The 19,801-nt window shown below is 41.1% G+C and overlaps 3 protein-coding genes across 3 annotated transcripts; 1 reads left to right on the forward strand and 2 right to left on the reverse strand.

Moving 5' to 3' along the window:
• Positions 1-378: 378 nt before the first annotated feature.
• IAQ61_006251 (uncharacterized protein) lies at positions 379-1,500 on the reverse strand (the record flags this gene model as incomplete). Its single annotated transcript, XM_003835675.1, has 1 exon — positions 379-1,500. The coding sequence occupies one exon, from the start codon at positions 1,498-1,500 to the stop codon at positions 379-381; it is 1,122 nt and encodes a 373-aa protein (XP_003835723.1).
• A 999-nt stretch (positions 1,501-2,499) lies between these two features.
• Positions 2,500-6,026, reverse strand: IAQ61_006252 (uncharacterized protein). The gene is made up of 2 exons (XM_003835674.2): positions 5,205-6,026; positions 2,500-5,153 (listed from the first exon to the last, which is right to left on the reverse strand). The coding sequence occupies exons 1-2, from the start codon at positions 5,438-5,440 to the stop codon at positions 3,533-3,535; spliced, it is 1,857 nt and encodes a 618-aa protein (XP_003835722.1). The 5' UTR covers positions 5,441-6,026; the 3' UTR covers positions 2,500-3,532.
• Positions 6,027-6,172: 146 nt separating this feature from the next.
• On the forward strand, positions 6,173-8,274 carry IAQ61_006253 (uncharacterized protein). The gene is made up of 4 exons (XM_003835673.2): positions 6,173-6,691; positions 6,797-7,289; positions 7,340-7,703; positions 7,762-8,274. Exons 1-4 carry the CDS (start codon positions 6,535-6,537, stop codon positions 8,017-8,019), a joined length of 1,272 nt encoding a protein of 423 aa, XP_003835721.1. The 5' UTR covers positions 6,173-6,534; the 3' UTR covers positions 8,020-8,274.
• Positions 8,275-19,801: the final 11,527 nt, after the last annotated feature.

A 19,801-nucleotide genomic window follows, 5' to 3' on the forward strand; every position in this document is an offset into this window, starting at 1 on the left:
CTCGGTAAATCAAGGATTAGCGCGGGGTACCGGTACCGGTGTGTTTGGCGTCGAGACAAAGTCGACTGAGCATCGCTGCACTGACTGATGGAGAGGGTGAGCTATAGTATCCCGGTACCGGTACCGTAATCACAGGGCACACAAGTCACTCAGCATGCATACCAGGATCGAGCCATGTGTAATGGATAATGCATGGCTTTGCGCTACAAAGTCCATCATAAATGCAGAAAATTCCATTCGTTTCAGCATCCGGAAATTGGAGGCCGCGGAAGACGCATACCTAGGTGATGCTGGCCGCGCCCGCCGACAATGGATGCAAGCAAGGAAAACGCCAACGCTATGCAAATCGACAAATGATTAGAGACAGACATCCATCCCTCACACGACGGCAAACACAGACATAATGCCAACCATGGCCAGCAGGCCCCACGAAACACGCAATCCCATGGCGGCACTTTCACCTCTGAATACGACCTCAGGTGTGCCCACTTGCGCAACATCATCAATCTTGCACACGGTTTGACAGCGCTTGGCAGCCCTCTTGCGCGACTTGCCGCCATCATAAGGCCCACTTGTATTGAACGTCATTTCAATCCACTGGATCTGGAACTCAGCTGAGCCACCAACATCCATGCTGCCACTCCACTCTCCGCCATCACTCCACATGTTTAGGACCATGAAGCTGGGCTTGCGGGGAACCGAATATGTGTTGGCGCCGACCTGTTCGTCGTTCAGGTACCAGTAGCTGTGCTCTGGGAGCCAGTCAATGCGATGCGTTTGCCAGTTCTCCCAGCTAGGCAGATTCGTAGGGCCAATGGATGCGGCCGCAATCTCGTTGCCCTGCTTGTCCACCGCGGGTTGGTTTGTGTAGCGGATCTTATCTGTTGGGTCGTCGGTGAGGATCTCGATATCCGACTCATTTGTGTCGTCGACAAAAGTGAAAAAGCCGGCTACGGCGCCCTTGTCACCCTGGACTCGACCGTACATGCGCATGGAGACGTGCATGAGGTTCTTTTGTTCATTCTCGATTTCCCCCGCAGTCTGGTACTGCTCCTGGCGCGAGGTGCGAAGGGTCAGGAAGGACACGTCGTTCTCCTGTTTGAGGTAGACGTTAGCCAGCGAGTTGTTCATCGGCGTAGGGAAGTCGTCGGTTGCTGGCTTGCTCCAATTTTGTATATTCCAGTCGGTATTCCATGCAGCACTGTTGAACAGGTTGGGCTGCCAGACTGGCTCAAGGCCGGCAGTGGTCGTGTCATTGAGAAGCGGTGGTGCCTCGCTCATAGCGTCAGGCAGGTTGCGGAAGTCGTAGAAGCGGTAATACTGGAAGTAGGACGGGGTGTTTGAGTCGTCCCCGGAATTGACAACATAACAGCTACAGTCGGCATTGTTGTCTTTTGGTTTCTCGTTGTTTGACGATGTGTATGCGCTCTGAGCCAGAGCAGAGGTGAACAATGCTGTTAGAGGAAGGAGCAGCACTCCCAGCCCTGCAAGGTGGCACATGAGATGATGTGATTTATTTCGAAGATGGCAGATGGAAGATGGAGAGCTGATCAACGAATGACGAACAGGAAAATAGGATGGGGAGATGGCCGACTAGTAAAACTGCAATCGCAAACATTACCAAGTCAGAGACAAAGGATTGATGGACACGAGCGAGACAAACGTGTTTGTACTGCATCAGTAGTGGCCTAGACAAAGAACCACCCAAGAGCTCAAGGGCATGGTGAGCTCATGTACTAACTAACCATGGCCAGTGTGCAGCAAGCTCTATTGGCAAGGTCCCGTTTTGACACAGCAAAGCGGTCTCGAAGCGCGGAAGAGAGAGGAGACATGCGGCGTCCTTCTGGTCATGGCCAAGGCTGTATTGCGTCCCCCTAGTTAGCTTGACGTCGGAGCAAGTGGGAGAGAAGCTCTGTTCTGTTTCCATTTCATGCCTTTCTCCAGCCCTCAGCCGACCTATTCCGTGCTGCGCTATTCGCCATCCCCGAACCACAGACAGAGTAGTACTGTGTACAGCAGTGTTACAAGGCCCCCTGGAGTAGCCAGTTTCGGGTTGGTGGTAACTAAATCGCAAGAGACCAAGTATCACGCGGAAGCCGTCGTGCCGGTATGTACCTAGGTGTCGCCACCGTGGCTCGCTCGCGACTCCTAACCGTTCTGTTCCCATCTGGTAGGCTGGGCTGGGCTGGGCTGGGCTGGTAAACTGGTAAGCTACAACAAACATGTTGTGACACATTTGTCAATAGATCTAGTGAGGCGGTGGGGCAGCAAAGAACAAGACGGCACAATGGGATGGTAACAACGATTGGAATTTTGGTTGACAACAGTGCCTTCCGCGACCTACCCCTGCCAGTAAGATGGTAGGATGCAAGGGGGTAGGCGCTCTACTCCAGCCACAACGATGCAGCGAAGGACCAAAAATAGCCCACGACCAATATTTGTGAATGGCCTGGCGAGCGAACGAAGCTCACTCTGTGTCATTTGTCGCTAGAGTACGAAAGGGGTTGGCGGGTGGGCGCGAGTAACGGTAGGCACGCTACACTTACCGGTAGTAGCGTTCCAATTGAAGACGAGGGAATGTCCAGAAATTTCTCCTAGTACCGTACTTACATCGTACATACCATACCCTACCTAAGTGCCGTCTCTTCGTTCGGACTCTGTACATACGGTACATACAGTACCTAATCCCCTGCCATTAGCTTCTTGCTCCAGTGAATTTTCTGCCTTTAGAATGCTCCCGAGCTCAAACGCCACCTCCCGCTCGTTCGTTTTCCTCGTATTCACCGCCAAGTCATCGCATACAATATTGAACTTTGATTAGACAACCTCTACTACCTTACCTACCTACTAGTCATCTGTTTGCCAAGAGCGAGCCCAAAGATCAATGCACACTCTACACACTGCAACCCATACAACAAAGCCAATTGCGTCACCAGATCAAATCGCCTTCAAGGTGATTGTCTTGCAGAACACCTAGAGATGATTGATTAGCCACACATCTCTTGTTTGTCCAAGCCCTCTTTTGAACTCTGTACTTCTTCCTTGCAAAATATCCTCGACTCAATTCTACAGACAGTTATGCAAGAAATAGCTCATGACCTCAGATATGATTCTAGGCCCAATCAAGCCTTGGATCCATACTTCATTAACTGTCTCGATATCCTGCTGTATGTTGTATGATAATCCCAACGTGTAAACTACTCCCCCTCTATCCATCCTGTCCACCTAGTATAGCCCGCTGTACCGACACGTTCTGCTATCAGTTCTGTGCTTACTTCTCAACCCTAGTCCCTGCGCCGACATATCTACATGCAAGCGATTATTTTGCTGCACAACCTTCATGATAGATAGCCGTGTCGTGGCTAAAAAAAAATATCCTGGCCCAAATGCACTATATGCAAACTCCTATAACGTCTACGTGAGATACTGAAGTATCCCAAAGATCTTCTCTGGCCACTCCTGGAATTATTATCAACTCTTCTCTAGTCTCTAGAGCCGCGTATTGTGTCATTGTGCACATATAGCATCGCTCTCATGCAGCAGCAGGCGTGGTATTTGCAGGAGGCGCAGGCGCAGAGGCTGCTGCACTGGGTGTGAATTCGCCTGTCTGAGGGCCAGGGCTCGCACCAAGGCCAACATGGCCGCCACCCCTAGCACCGCTACGTCCTCCACGTCCTCGCGGTGCCAATCCTCCCCGACCACCGCGTACCGGTCCTGTTGGTGGTGGGATAAAACGAGGAGCTCTGGCAATCTTCTCTTTGCGCTCAAGGACTTGAACGGCACCCTGGGCAATTTTGACTGGGCTGGCAGCCATAGCCTTCTGAAGACCTGCAGGCTCAGCAAAATCGACATAAGCGAAACCTTTGCGTTTATCGATTTCGACCCTATCAATGCCTCCAAAAGCCTTCATCGCCTCTTCAATAAGGGGTTCGGTGATACCCTGTGATGGGTTTGCATGTTTCAAAAATGCTTGCTTGCTCGTGGGCGCTGGGGCTGGTGAGGGGGGCGCCGACCTTGGGAGCGGCGTCACATGGGGGGTAACTGGAACTTCGGTCTGCTGCGAGAGGCCTTGAGCTTGTACTGAAGCTGTACCGTTTCTAGCGGCAGCAGGCTCAGTAGGAGGAACGCGCGATGCAGCTGGGCCCTTTGGTGGAATAGGAGTCTGGGGCTTTTTGAGGATTTGGGGCGCTGGATGCTTAGCAGGTGTCTGTACCTTCGCATCGCCAGGCGCAGTCTTCTCAGCAGGCTTCTCTGTTGTGCCAGCCTTGAAGGCACGTCGCTCCGCACGAGTTGGTCGTTCCTTCTTCTGTGTTTGTGAGGTCTTATCCGCCGCGGGGGAAGAAGAAGCAGGTTGAGCTGTGCGAGCTTCTTTGGCCTTGTCGTTTACGGTTGCTGCCTCTTTCGCCTGAGACGCAGCATCTGGAACGGCAGGGCCGACCTCACGCTTCGTTCCACGCCGGCGATTCGGGGCCGGGCCGACACCAAGGTCTCGCTGCAACATGGACTTGACTGTCGCGACATTGCCTCGCTTGCGCTCTGGAGCAGGGCTGACCGAGCTCTTGTCGTTGGCCGCACCAGGTGTAGAAGACCTGGAGGATGATGCCTGCTTATGGGCGATTTTAACGGCTTCTTTTACTGCTGCTTCGGCCTTTTCGCCCCTATTAAGGCGCCGGTTCTTGTCTCCGGTGCTCAGAGCATTTTCTTTGCCAGACTTGGGCATTGTCTTCTTGTCCGTAGCATCCTCTTTGGCGTCTGCGCGAGCCTGTCGGCCAGTCTTGGCGTTGGGCTTCTCACGATTGGCCTTCTTCTCACGCAGCGCTTCAATCAGAGGGGTGGTCTTCACCCTATCTTTCTGCACGTCATTTTCCGGGGCAATGGGTTTGGTGATGGGGTTTGTAAGACTTTCGAGAAAGTCCTTGAATTCCTGATCTTGATCAATGGTGCCCTGTCTGTTGTCGTTTCGTCTTCGTCCGCCCGGCATTTTGGGGTATGGCGCATATTCGAGCGTGGGAGGACCGACCAGCGCGGGGTCCTGCCAGGACTTGGTTGCATCGTGGAAGGTGGAGGCAAGCACGAGGTCGCCCAACACCCTGATATGTTCCTGCTTGGTGACGTGGATGTAGGCGCGCGATGGGCGAGACGGCTTGGCGGCACTGCATCAGTATCAGTAGTTGCGCGATACCATGACTGGATACAGGTCATACTCAGTGGAGATTTTGCCCTTTCTGTAGTTGAGCCAGTCGATCTTGCCTGCACCCACCTTCCACTCTGCGCCCAGGACGGCCTCAAACTCGGCCTTGGTCAGGCCCGGCGGAAGGCGTCGACAGATGAGCTTCAAACGCGGCTGGGCAGCTTTGGGGCCGCGGGGAGTCTGGCCGGGTGGATTCTTTTGTAGAAGTGATACGGGTATGACCCCATTGGCGCCGCCTTGGGGGCCCATGGCGGCTGGCAGTCAACGGGAGTGTCTAGCTGGTCGAGTGGTGGTAGGATCAAGGGAACGGGGGTGAGACCGCTGTCGAATCTTCTGCGCCTTGTGGCCTGGCCTGATTCTTGAAAGATGATTGCTCTGGCCAGTCTCGTGCCGTTGTTCAGATTGCGAGACGGGAGCCGCAACGGAGAGGGGAGAGAAAGAGGGCGAGGTCGAGGTCGAGGTCGAGGAGGTTAGGGCAGTGAGGGCACACAGTGGGAAGCAGGCCGGCGTATGTCACTGCTAGGGACCCACATTGGGAGGGTGCTAGGGACAAGAGGCGGTTATATAGTAAGAGCCTTGACGGACGTGACTGCTGCTCTTTGTTCTCGTGGAGTTGTTGACGTTGTTGAGGTTGTGCTTGGACTGCCAGTAGCGAAGACGGGCGATGGCATTCGGGCAGGGTGAAGTGAGGATTACGATGGATGCGATGGACGGGCTATGACGCAGTGCAGTGTACCATATGGGGGGCAAGGCAGGCGTGCAATCAAATGGGAGAGGAGCGGGCAAGCAAGTGCAGAGAGCAAGCACAGCGCGGCCGCAGTTCACCGGCCACTCTCTCCCCTCCCTCCCCCCGCAAGCGCCGACGGAGGACCACCATGGAGCTGCCGCCTGCGGCCCCCACCAGGCCGGGGGGGGGGGTTGGGGTTTTGCAAGTGGTGAAGGTCCCATCCATCCATCCCCTAACCAATCCCCCCCCCCCCCCCCACCCCCCAAAACATCGACTTGGACGTGTGTGTGTGCGTGTGCGTGTGTATGTGTGTATATATATGTGTCTGTGTCTGTGTTTGTGTACGTGTCTGTGTACACATTCGCTGCCGGACCTGCACACTTACTATACTACACAACCGCCCCTCTTCAATCTCGACGTCTCCACGTGCATTCTTCCTTCACTGCAACCCATGATACCCCAGGCCACCACCACACCACGCCGGAGGACCCCCACCGTCACACGAAGCCTCTCTTCGCCGCCGCCATTGCCGCGCTTCTAGTCTGGCATACACCATCTCTGCCCCAGCTCTCCTCTCCTTCGCCGTCTCCACTCAGAACAGAATCAATCGATCAAGATGCCAAAAGACAACGATGTCCCGCAACCGGGCCCAGCACGCCTCGCAAAGGGCGCAGGGCCTGACGAGTGGCTGGAGCAGGCCAAACTATGCAGATACCTGCCCGAAGCTGATATGAAGCGGCTCTGTGAGATCGTCAAGGAGTGCCTGATGGAAGGTGAGTGTTGGTCTCGCGCGCGCCTCAATCTTATAATAGGACCTGTTGTTCATTTCGCACGCGCATAGCTTCAGTTCAGGACATCAAGCTGACAACTGCGCCTAGAATCCAATATCCAGCCCGTGCGAACACCCGTCACGGTATGTGGCGATATCCACGGCCAATTCTACGATCTGCTAGAGCTCTTCCGTGTAGCGGGTGGCATGCCCAACGACGCTCCCGCCGCACCACTCTCCCCACCCGTCACCCTACCGAGCACTATTAACCCGGCCGACTTGGAGCCGCCAACCAGTATAACGGATCCCAAGGTCAAGCGCAAGATGAAACGTAGATTCCAGCGCGACCCCAACTACATTGGCCCTACCAGCCCCCCTGGGGGTGACGGTGAGGACGAGGGTGAGGAGGATGAGGAAGAAGAGCGAGGTCGAAGTAGGAGTGTGCACGACAGGAGGAGTACTGGATCTGCGTCTGATGCAGGATCGACAAAGAATACCGTAGGAGGCAATGGCCAGCAAAACTTCATCTTCTTGGGCGATTTCGTCGATCGAGGGTACTTCAGCTTGGAAACCTTCACGCTTCTCATGTGCTTGAAAGCAAAGTAGGCCTGCGCCGCAATACTGCTTGTAGCCCTCGTACTAACACGACTAGATTCCCTGACCGAGTCACGCTTGTTCGAGGAAACCACGAGTCGCGGCAAATCACCCAAGTATATGGCTTCTATGAGGAATGCCAAACAAAATACGGAAATGCTTCCGTATGGAAAGCTTGCTGTCAGGTATTCGACTTCCTTGCACTGGCAGCCATTGTTGATGGCAAGGTGCTTTGTGTTCATGGTGGACTGAGCCCCGAGATCCGTACCTTGGACCAAATCCGCGTTGTGGCACGAGCCCAGGAGATTCCCCACGAGGGAGCCTTTTGCGATTTGGTGTGGAGTGATCCAGAAGACGTGGATACATGGGCCGTGTCGCCTCGAGGCGCAGGCTGGCTATTCGGCGACAAAGTATCATCCGAGGTACGTGCTTTACTCGGTATCGTCATCTCTCACACCAATCCACTGACTCTTGCAACAGTTCAACCATGTGAACGGTCTACAACTTATTGCACGTGCCCATCAATTAGTCAACGAAGGCTACAAATATCATTTCGAGGACAAAGACGTCGTCACCGTCTGGTCTGCACCCAACTACTGCTATCGTTGTGGAAACGTAGCTTCCATTATGAATCTTGGAGAAGACCTTAAGCCAGAGTTCCAAATATTCTCTGCGGTACCGGATCATAAGCGCGCTGTTCCTGCCGGTCGTGGGGGGCGGGGTGAGTACTTCTTGTAAGAGTGGATCAGGCCAAAAGAATTGTAGGCATTGTCTTGGAGTGGTCATGGCAAGAGTACAGTTTTGATACAAGGCTAGGCAGATCATGGCGCTGTTGATACGACTTAGTTTGTACATGCTGGAATGGGCAGAATACGTACGAATGGATGAACGGAATACCCAGAGAATTCGAATGGACACAAAATCTTCATCATGGTCTCTTTTATACCACATTGCATTGATGCCACGCATTTATAGATAGCGAAACCAGTCCCCACCCTTATTCTGGCTTTATCGTGAGGGTGTTGAGAGGGCACGGATCAAGTCATGGTGATGCACATGCGTGTTGTGAATTCTGCTACCTTACATCTAAAAAGGCTTCTTGAAACATGAGAAGGGAGAGGAGGACAACAGTTGTAAACAAAGGGTAATTTGCGTCATGACTAGCCATTACTCATGCCAAGTTTCTATTACCCTGCAACACGCCTTCTCTTTCTTAATCTTGTATTCAAGCCAAGAGGTCTTTGGCATGCAGGCAGACCGCCTTAAGGTATTGTTTAAACTCTTATGCTCTCAATATAACCACTTATAAACAGGACACGGCTCTCTACAAGCGTGTAGCTTAGGTATTTCAGCTAACCGGGGTAATTAACGGCGCCCTGTATAGCAAGTACATAGTACACTAAACAGGCATTACTTACTTTTAAACGTGTCCACAATGGCCTGTGCAGGTGGGGACATGTAAGTTAGTTTTCTCACAGTAAATTGCACTAGTGGTTCTAGGCAGCTCTATCACTACCTTGGTCATGAAAACCTAGAGATATATTCTTTTGTATTCCTCAGGTTAACATATCAAATCAATCCGATATGGTCTAGTGGCTAGGATTTGCCGCTCTCACCTTGCAGAGTCAGTTCACTGTACAGTGCCGGCAAGGCCCGGGTTCGATTCCCGGTGTCGGAAATGTTTTTTTTGTGTCTTTGGTAGACAGAATAGTTCTTAAATCTTTGTTTCTCTGCATATAAGTGGCTCTTTACTATTACAGTAAGAAGGAAATAGCAAATATATTTTTTATATCTTAGGTAGATAGAATATTTCTTAACTATTTGCTTATCTATATATAAGTAGCTCTATACTAGTATAGTAAGAAGGAAATATATAATATATTTAAGAAAGTTACTTTTTACTTAGATATTTTCTTCTTTCTTTATATATATATTAGGATATAGGGCTCTACTAGCCTAGGTTAGATAGATTATATAATTATAGGTAGTATAAATACCTAATATACCCTATAGGTAAGTTAGACACACAGGTAAGTTAGACACTCTACTAAGACCTTACTAAAACTACAACTCTATTATAGACTAGCCTTAAGGGAGAACATAATAAGCGTTAATAATAGTATTTAGTATCTTAAAGGATATAACAATATAGGTAGGTAGGGCATCTAAAAGGTATCCTATATAACTTAAAGGTATGTAGGAGTGCGCGTCTATATAGAAAAGGATAAGATTCCTATACCTATAGGTCTTGTATAAAAGGATAAGAAGAATATACCTATCCTAATATAGGTAAGCTACTCTCTATATATATTAGTAAGTTAGTCCTTTATTAGGCCTAACTTAGTATAGAATAATAGGTAAGTAATTCTACCTTATTAATATACTACCCCCTCCTATAAAGAAAGGATAGTCCCTATCCTTATAATTAGGTTTAGATCCCTTATTAAAGAAAAGCTCTTATAAAATAAATCTACCTTTGCCTCTACCTTTACCTTTACTTCTTATTCCTAGGGTATAGACCCTTATCTATAGCCTACCTATAACTAGCCCTCTACCTACTAACTTTCTTATTCCTATATCCCTAATTTTTTAATTATTTAACCTATATTATCTAAAATCTAGTAAGTATTTAATCTATATAATTAAGTAGTTACTAATCTAAATTAGAACCCTTTACTATACTAGTCCTAGTACTACTAGAAGTACTACTAGTTACTTATCACGCTCTCTATATAAGATCTATTAGGGCTATTACTTAGGGTAAGTTTAATAATTCTAACTTTAAGTCTAAGAATTCTAAGAAGTACTACTACTATATTTCTTAGAATAAGTACTATAATCTAGTTAGTATTTAAGTCTAGTAGGGTTTCTTTTCTAATTATAATAGATTCCCTCCTATATTAGCTATAAGTACTCTACCCTTTAAGGTACTCTTAATAAGTACTATAGTCTAGTTATAAACCCCCCTAAATAGTATAAGGAAGAGGAGACTTTAGAGTCCTTTTAGTTAGATATTAAGTAATTTAAGGCTACTATTTAAGAAGCTAACTAAAACCTAGCTAAATATATTATAGTTACTAATTCTTAGACTAAGGGTATAGAGGCTATAGAGATCCTAATAGTATAATGTTACAGGAGGGATATTAACCAGATCACGGAGCATCTTGATCCGATTAACCCTAATCAATACCCCTGTATGACCCACTATCTGATTAACTGCTAGCTTACTGCTAAGTGCCTAATAAAAAGCAGGAGCTCTAGTAAGGAAGGTTTACTAATTATTCACCTTCTAGTAAGGGTAGCTAAAGCTCTATATATATAAGTACGATTATAGTAGATATAATCTAATAATCTATCTCCTAAATTATTCCTAACCTTAGTAATCTAAATTTCTATAGTTATAAGCCTAGGTTGCGCTTTACCTTATTAAAGATTGTCCTATCTATTTAAGCGTATTATTTAACTTAGACACTAAGCTAGCAAGCTTTACTCTTTCTTTATACTATTTCTTAAGTAGAAGCTTACTTATTACTCTTCTACTATAAGCAACTAAATCCTAAAGGGGGATATCCTACTTACTAGATTAACTAACTAGCCCACCTAGTATATTTAATTTAGATACTATGCCCTAACTATAGGGATCTAGGTAGAGGTAGACCCTAAGGCTTAGGATACTTAAAACCACTTTAAGAATAGACCTATTAAGCCTAATATGCTAATAGATATTATACTATCTAATATAATAAGCAAGCAGTATAAACTTAAAATAGCTTAGTACTAAGCCTACTTATTAGATTAGGTATTAAAGTTATTAGTAATCTAGAACCTTTTTATATAGGTTAATAATATAGTAGATTAAGGGATCCTTACCCTAGCCTATATAGAGCTTGTTAATTAAGGAAGAGTAACCCTCTAAGCATTTATCTAAGTGCTCTATAATAACCTAGCGCTAACTAATTTAAGCGCTATAACACTAGCAAGATTATAGTATAAAGCTTATCTTGCTAAGGTAAAGATAAGTAGCTAAGATACTAATTACTAGTAGAAGGAGTAGATAATCCTATATACGCAAGCTAAGGTATACAACATTCCTAATATTAAAGGATAGCTTATAGTATAGGATTATCTTAAAGCTCTATCTACTAGGATCTTACTAGATTAGGGTTAAACTATATTTTAAAGGATTATTAAAAAGTTAGTAATAGGAGAGCTAACTTATAACCTCCTATAGGTTACTAAGATCTATTTATTACTTCTCTAAGAGAACAACATAAGATTAAGCTCTAAAGGTCCTAGAGTATTTACAATAATAGGAGCTCTACCTTCTAATTAACTAAAGAAGGAGTCTTTATACCTATATAGTAGATCTTACCTATAGAAACCTTGTAAATATAAAAATATTATTAAAGCTTAGACTAATATAAGTAATAAGCTTACTACTACTTAATAATTAGAGATTAAGAAAAAGATTAATAGGAATTAAAAATTTAAAGAGTTAAGAAAAGCTCTAATTAAGTCCTATCCTATTAATTAAGATTGTAGTAGTAAGGTAAGCGTAATTACCTATCTAGGTAGTATCTAGGTGGCACTAATTAACCCTATATTAATAGCAGAGAAAATAAACAAGATCTATTTAACTATAGACTTTAAAGCTTACGCTCTATTAAAGAGCACTATCTTTAATAATAGGGGTGCAATACACCTAGTTAATAATATAAGCTACCTAGAAGAAAGCTTATTTAGATTAGTTAAATATAAGACAGTTAAAGTAGGAACTTAAGCTTTTCTAATCTTAGGTAGAGGGACTAGAGTAATCCCTAATACTCTTAATAGACTAAGAGGTCTAAAAATAGAAGATTTAGTGCTTACTAACGTAGTGTTAGTAGAAGGTTTTTATATAAATATTATATTAGAAGCTTAATTGCTTAAAGCAGGAGTTTAGTTCCTTAGGCTAGATGCTACCTTATAGTTTAGATTATTAGGAAAGAGCGTTGTATTAGCTAAGTTACTGCGCAAGTTTAACTTAACCTTCCTAGAATATAAGCCCTCTACCCCTTATTAAATAATCTAAAGCATAGTACCTAAATAACCCTAATAATCCTAGATAACTTACCTAAGATATAATAGTAAGGAGCTTTAGCACTAATAATTAGGCTATTTAGGACCTAAGGCGCTTAAAGCTCTAGTTAAGTTAGTAATAAATATTAGGATTAAAGGAACTCCTAGGAGTAAATACAAGCACTACGCTATTACACATGCCTAATAGGTTATATTAAGACAACTAAGGGAAAGATTACTACGTTTATACTACTAGGTATTATAGGATCTATTTAATATGCTAACAGGTATAGCTTATAAGTAATAGATCTTAGTATTAAAGTGCAACTACTTAGGAAAGCTTTATACCTATCTACTATAAGCTAAAAACCTTAATAAGATTATATAGGTATTTAAAAATTTTAAGAGCTTAATACTTAACTAATATAAGCTTAGCATAGTTAAGATTATGCAAGATAATAATATTATAACGCTCCCTTAGTGTAGCAAATCTTGCTTTTAGATCTAAGTAGCTAATAATAGTATTAAAATTAAGAGCTTACCTGTATATACCTATAAACCTAATAGAGGAGTAGAAAGAGTAGGGTAGGAGATTATAATAAAATTAATTAAAATAAGGATTAGTGCTAACCTACTAATAAAGCTCTAGCCTAAAATTATTAAAGTAGTAACTTAGCTCTATAATATAAGCCTGTCTTATGCTTATAATATAATATTACCTAACAAAGTGCTAGATTGTTAGTTTACTAGATACTTTAGGTAGTAGCAACTAGAGCAGATAAGGGAGGCAACTACTAATCTCTACCCTAATTAGAGCGGAATATACGCCTATAGCTATTAAGCTTACCCCCTTAATAGAGATTAAGCAGCTAGGCGTTACAAGAGGGTTTTTAAGGTGAACCCTTAGGGTTATATTAGATATCTAGTAGGATATAGAGTATCTAATATATATAGGATATAGATTCCCTTACTTAATTAGATTATTATAACGCAGAATATTACCTTTAATAAGAATCTTTTCTATAAAGAGAAAGATCTAGAGTAGCTTTAATAGTTAGAGGCTTAAAAGATAGTTAATATTATTAGTAAAGATAAGATCTGCAATACAGGAGAAGTATATAAAGAGCTTAATATCTTTAATTAGCTTTATATTATAGTAGAGTAATATAAGGAGTCTAGTAAGCAAGGAGGACTAAACCTAGCGTAGGAGCTAGGGGGTAGGGTAGAGCTAGAGGAGGTAGATAATTAGGCTAGCTAGCCTAGTAATTTATAACCCCCTAAGCAGACACCTCTAGCGTAGGTACTAAGTATAGCTAGCTTAGCACAAAGGATCTATATAAAGTCCCCTAAGCTAATAGGGCTCTAAACTCCTAAACTAATACTAGAACTAAACTTTAGTATAGGAGATAAAGGATCTATATAGGTTATAGATTAGGGTCTTACTACTTAAGATAGTAGTAATCTAACACACTTTAACGCTATAATAGGTAGCTCCTAGGAAAGACCTAGAGGGGAGAGTGCTATTAGTAGGTTACTCTATAAGAGCATAGAGATAGGTAAGGGCACCCTATCTAGCTCTTATAGGGGTAGTAAGTAGAGCTCCTACCTACCCGCTTTAGGACTAGATTCTATATCTCCTGCAGATCCCTTACAAGCAGCACCTAGAGCTCCTAGAAGAAGCAGAAAACTGCAAGTTAAAGGACTGCCACTAATACATATTAGTAAGCAAGCTTAGGGATAGGACCCTAATAAACTACTAGGAGGCTCTATAAGTATAGGGATATATATAGTAATAGATCTATTAAATATAGATCTAATTAGAAATCCCTTATATAATCTTTTAGTATATCCTAAACTAAATACTATAATCTACGCTATAATTATAGTAGTAATAGGGAGCAAATCCCCTAAAAACCCTAAAAGAAATACGCACTAGGACGCTCTATAAAAAGAGCTAAAATAATAGAAGGATCTCTATAACTGCTAAATAGGATAGTAATTTAGAGATATAGTATAAAAAGAAATTAATACTCTACTAAAAGCTAGTACCTAGGAGGAGATTAATAGGCTAAATAGGGAAGAGCGTCTACTCCTACTTAAATAGGTGTTTATATATAAGCTTAATTAGGATAGTTACCTAATTAAGTGTAAAGCAAGGATAGTAGTAAGAGGAGATCTATAGCTTACTAACTTAATTTATTTAACCTACGTAGCTACCCTAGTAGCTTAAATATTTAGGACTATAATAGCTATTAGAGCTAAGTTTAACCTTAAGATATATTAATATAACGTTATTAGAGCTTTCCTTAACGCCTTAAGGGATTAACACCCTATAGTTATCTACAAGCTACCTAAAGGATATTAAATACCTAGGAGGTGCGTTAAGCTTAAACGAGCTCTATATAGATTAAAAGACTTACTATTATTATAGTATAATAAGCTCTTAACTACACTCTAAGAAAATAAGCTTATTACTTCTAAAGAGGAGCTATACCTATTCTTTAATAGAGATTGCAGTGTCTTATTAATATTCTATGTAGATAATATCCTATCGCTCTATTACTAAAACTACGCAAGCTAAGCTTACAAAGTTATCTAAGCTCTAAAGCAAAGATATACTATAGAAGAAAAGGGACCTATAAGCTAGTTTCTAGGGGTAATAGTAATCTATAATAGAAAGAGATAGATAATAACACTTATTTATAATAAATACATTAACAAGATTACAAAGAAATTTAATCTAGTAGAGATAGGAAAATTCCCTACTATACTACTATAAAGTAAAGATATTAAAAAGAGCACTAGAGAAGCCACTAAAAAGGAGATTAAGGACTATTAGGAGCGCGTTAGATTAATCCTTTACACCTTAATTATAGTGCGCCCTAATATTACCTATATAGCTTCCTAGCTCTCCTAATACCTTACTAACCTATCTAAACAACACTTTAATATAGTTAATTAAGTAATTATCTATCTATACTAAACTTAATACTAATTAATCTAATATAGGAATAGGGATCCTAATAAGCTTATAATATATAGTAATGCGTTATTTGCTAATAATATTAATACTTAGTAATTATTATATAGATACCTAATTACGCTCTTTAGAAGACCTATTATTTAGAAGGCAGCTTAATAAGCAACTATTACTACTTTAACTACTAAGGTAGAGCTCCTTGCGCTTAAGTAAGTAAGTAAAGAAGTAATAGCGTTAAAACGCTTTTTAACTAAAATACACCTTACTTTAGATACTACCTAGATAATTAATTATAATAATTAATAAACTATTAGGTTTATAGTAGGTAATAACAAAAGGATTACTACTAAGCTGCGCTATATAGATATTTAAAACATGTGGCTTAGGCAAGAGTATATAAAGAGATCTTTCTATATTACCTACCTACCTACTAGTAATATACTAGCTAATAGGCTTACTAAAAACCTAACTATATAATAATTTATAAGGTTTAGGGAGCACCTAAAGTTATATAATAGTAGAGTATATATTATATAGTATTAATTAAAGTAAGGTAGTATATAAGATCTATTAATATATAATATAAAAATAACTAACTATAGCCTACCTCTCTATTATTAACTAGGTAGCTTCCCTAAGGAGCTCTATTACGCGCGTAAAGCGTGCCTTAGAGTCTATAGGGAGCTACCTAGGTTACCCTAACCTAGGATCTATAGGGGGAACCTTAGAGGAGCTAGAGTTCTTATCTTCTAATAAGGAGCTCTAGGCGCCCTTAGCTGTAGTAGTAGCCTTATGTGCAAGCTTAGCAGCAGTAGTAGTAGCTTTTACTAGCTCCTACTACTTAGCCTTACTCTCCTTAAGGAGCACTAAGACCCTCTACTTCTTATCTTTAAGAAGGTCTTAGCTTTTACCTACCTACTTCCTTACTAGGAAGGATAGCGTAGAATATTAGGCAAGCTTAGGGCTATTAGTTTATTAGTATAAGATCTTACTAAAGTATTATAAAGGAAAAATTCTTATATAAATTATATATATTAGGATATAGCTATACTTAGAGGAGTACTACTAGCACTAAGTCCCCCTACTAGAAGAGTTATAGCACTTACTATTAGACTTATTAAAGAGTGTAGAGTGTAGATAATTTAGATAAGTTTTAGTATAATAAATACTAGGCTCTCTATAATAGAAGGATCTTAGGGTCTCCTTAGGAGCTAGAGAGGGAGCAGGAGCAGGGATATAGGGCAGGGTCTAGGGAGGAGCAGGAGCTAGAGTTAGAGCTAGAGTAGTAGAAGCTAGAGCAGGAGTAACCTTCCTTAGCTTTGTAATCCTAACTATAGTAGTAGTAGCTACGCGCTTAGCTACTATACGCTCTGCAATAGCCTTACGCTTAGTAGTAGCGCGCTCTTCTTTAGTAGTAGTAGCTTTAGCAACTATAGCTTTAGCTACGTAGGAGGTAATAAGGGTAGTGCAGGTAGAGTAAGCGTAAGTAGTAGTTTTTAACTTTAACTAAGATATAGGTTAATAGGTATATAGGTATAGTTTAGATCTTTAGGGTTATATAATCTTATAATTTAAGCTATAGTAAAGATTATAGTTAGGTAGATAGAGTTATAGAGCTTAGTCTAGATAATATCTACGCGCGCAAGCGTAGGCTAAATAAGGAAGGCGTGCTAGTTAGTATCTAAAGGGTAAGCTAATTTAACCCTTTAGATATACAACGCTCTAATTAGCTACACTACCTACTAACTATAAGCGTAACTATAATAATAAAAGATCTACCTATACCTAGGGGGTGTGTTGCAGGAGGGATATTAACTAGATTACAGAGCATCTTAATCTAATTAACCCTAATTAATACCCCTGTATAACCTACTATCTAATTAACTGCTAGCTTACTACTAAGTACCTAATAAAAAGCAGGAGCTCTAGTAAGGAAGGTTTACTAATTATTCACCTTCTAGTAAGGGTAGCTAAAGCTCTATATATATAAGTACGATCGTAGTAGATATAATCTAATAATTCATCTCCTAAATCATTCCTAACCTTAGTGATCCAAATTTCCACATATAATAATAAGGTAGAATTAGTTGCCTATTATTCTATACTAAGTTAGGCCTAATAAAGGCCTAACTTACTAATATATATAGAGAGTAGCTTGCCTATAATTAGGATAGGTATATTCTTCTTATCCTTTTATATAAGACCTATAGGTATAGGAATCTTATCCTTTTCTATATAGACGCGCACTCCTATATACCTTTAAGTTATATAGGATACCTTTTAGATACCCTACCTACCTAAGTTGTTATATTATAAGAAGAATATTATCCTAGCTAGTAATAGTATTTAAGAATATTATATTTATTATTATTTTAAGCTACTAATTTAGTTCTAGTAGGTATCTAACCCTATAACTCTATAGTTAGAATAGCTATTGTAACAATAAGGCAGAATTGCCTGCCTATTGTTCTATGCCAAGTTAGGCCTAATAAAGGCCTAACTTACTAATATATATAGAGAACAGCTTGCCTATAGTTAGGATAGGCATGTTCTTCTTGTCCTTTTGTACAAGACCTATAGGTGTAGGAATCTTATCCTTTTCTATACAGACGCGCACTCCTATATGCCTTTAAGTTGTATAGGATACCTTTTAGATGCCCTACCTACCTAAGTTATTATATTATAAGAAGAATATTATCCTAGCTAGTAATAGTATTTAAGAATATCGCATTTATTATTATTTTAAGCTACTAATTTAGTTCTAGTAGCTACCTAACCCTATAACTCTATAGTTAGAATAGCTATTAGAACTTCTAATAACTAAAGCCTATAGGCTTAGACTTCTAGACCTATAGGTAGTGCTAGATTACCTTTAGAAAAATCGCGTTAGATTGCGTTAAGGTAGAGACCTAGAGACTACTAAAAGCCTAGAGGAATTAGAGGCAAAGCTAATATCCTCCTACAACTAAACCCCCCTAAAGAAAAGATTTATTATTCTTATTAACTACAAAATATTAAATAAAGGCAAAGAAAGGGTATCTAGTTTAGCTACTTTTAAAAGCCTATTTACTAATAGAAAGAAATTAGATAAGGAAGACTTAATTAATAACGCCCTCCTTAAAGGACCTGCTTCCTATCTATCTCTTAAGGTACCTTATGCTCCTAGGAAATCTTAAAGTAACACCTCCCTTAAAGATAAATATATATTAACCCTATCTAAAAAGAAGAGGTTAGAGGAATAAGTTAAGTAACTTACTAATTAGTTATACAACACCTCCCTCTATAAGGAGATATAGGGTACTACCTAACCTAGCTAGTCTTTAGCTTCTATATTAAACCCTATAGTATATGCTATAAAAGCTAAGAGATAATCTAAAAAGATACTAAATATCTCTACACTTAGTAATAGTGCTAACCTTACTTTTAGATAATAGCAAGTATCTATTTAGGATAGGCTAGAGATTAATACTAATTACTACCCCTCTTCTAGAGCTTAGATAGCGTTAGTCTAGGGACACTGCTTAAGACTAGTAAGAGAATACTTAGAGCCACGTTACCTATCTAATTCCCTAAGTCTTTAATTCTAAAAAGCTAAGAAAATAATTACCCTCCTTTAAACTTACTTTATTACTAGAAATAAAATAGCTAAGAATTAGACTATATTTAACTGCCTATATATAACTAATATAGAGATATTCCCTGCTTTTAAGTTATAATTCTAGAGTCTTGCTATTAGAGGAGAAGTACCCTAATTAGAGTAGTATTACTACCTCTAGATAAAGATTACACCTTCCCTAAGGATGCTAAACCTTGCTTTCTAATAGAATTAGCATAATAATTTTAAGACTATAGTAGATTATCTTACTACTTTTAATATAGAATACTACCTATACCCTACCTTATCTACTCCTACCTAGACTACTCTATTATCTAGAAAAGGACTAACCCCCTTCTAACACTCTAGAAACTAGTCCTATTTAGACGCTAATTAGAAACCCTATAATAGACCTTTAATAGCTAAACCTTATATACCCTACTTATAATAATAAGGCACTACCCCTTAAAATAATTAACCCCTATCTACTACTCTAGCTACTCCTAGCGCTACTATAATAGGAACCCTAGTAACTTACTATAATTATAGAAAGCCTAGGCACTTCTCTAGTAACTACCCTAAACCCCCTAGGATTTAGGCTATAGATATAGAATAGGTTGCTAAGAATTCTAAGGAAGAAGATACTACTAAATTAACTAATTTAGATAGCTATTAGACAGGAAATAATAACACCTAGGAGGATTCTCCTTCCTAGGCCTAACTTAATATAACCTATTAAACCTTTCCTTAACTAAATTATTTTTTAGTTCCTATTTACTTGCACGTACAACCCTATACCTTAATAGATCTAGTGTTTGCCTAAACGCTTTAGTAGATACTAGGGCCTAAGGTTACTTATTTCTTAATTTAAAAATTACTTATAATAT

The sequence above is a fragment of the Plenodomus lingam genome, assembly GCF_022343315.1.
Source record: "Plenodomus lingam strain CAN1 chromosome Unknown contig_23, whole genome shotgun sequence".
NCBI lineage: Eukaryota > Fungi > Ascomycota > Dothideomycetes > Pleosporales > Leptosphaeriaceae > Plenodomus > Plenodomus lingam.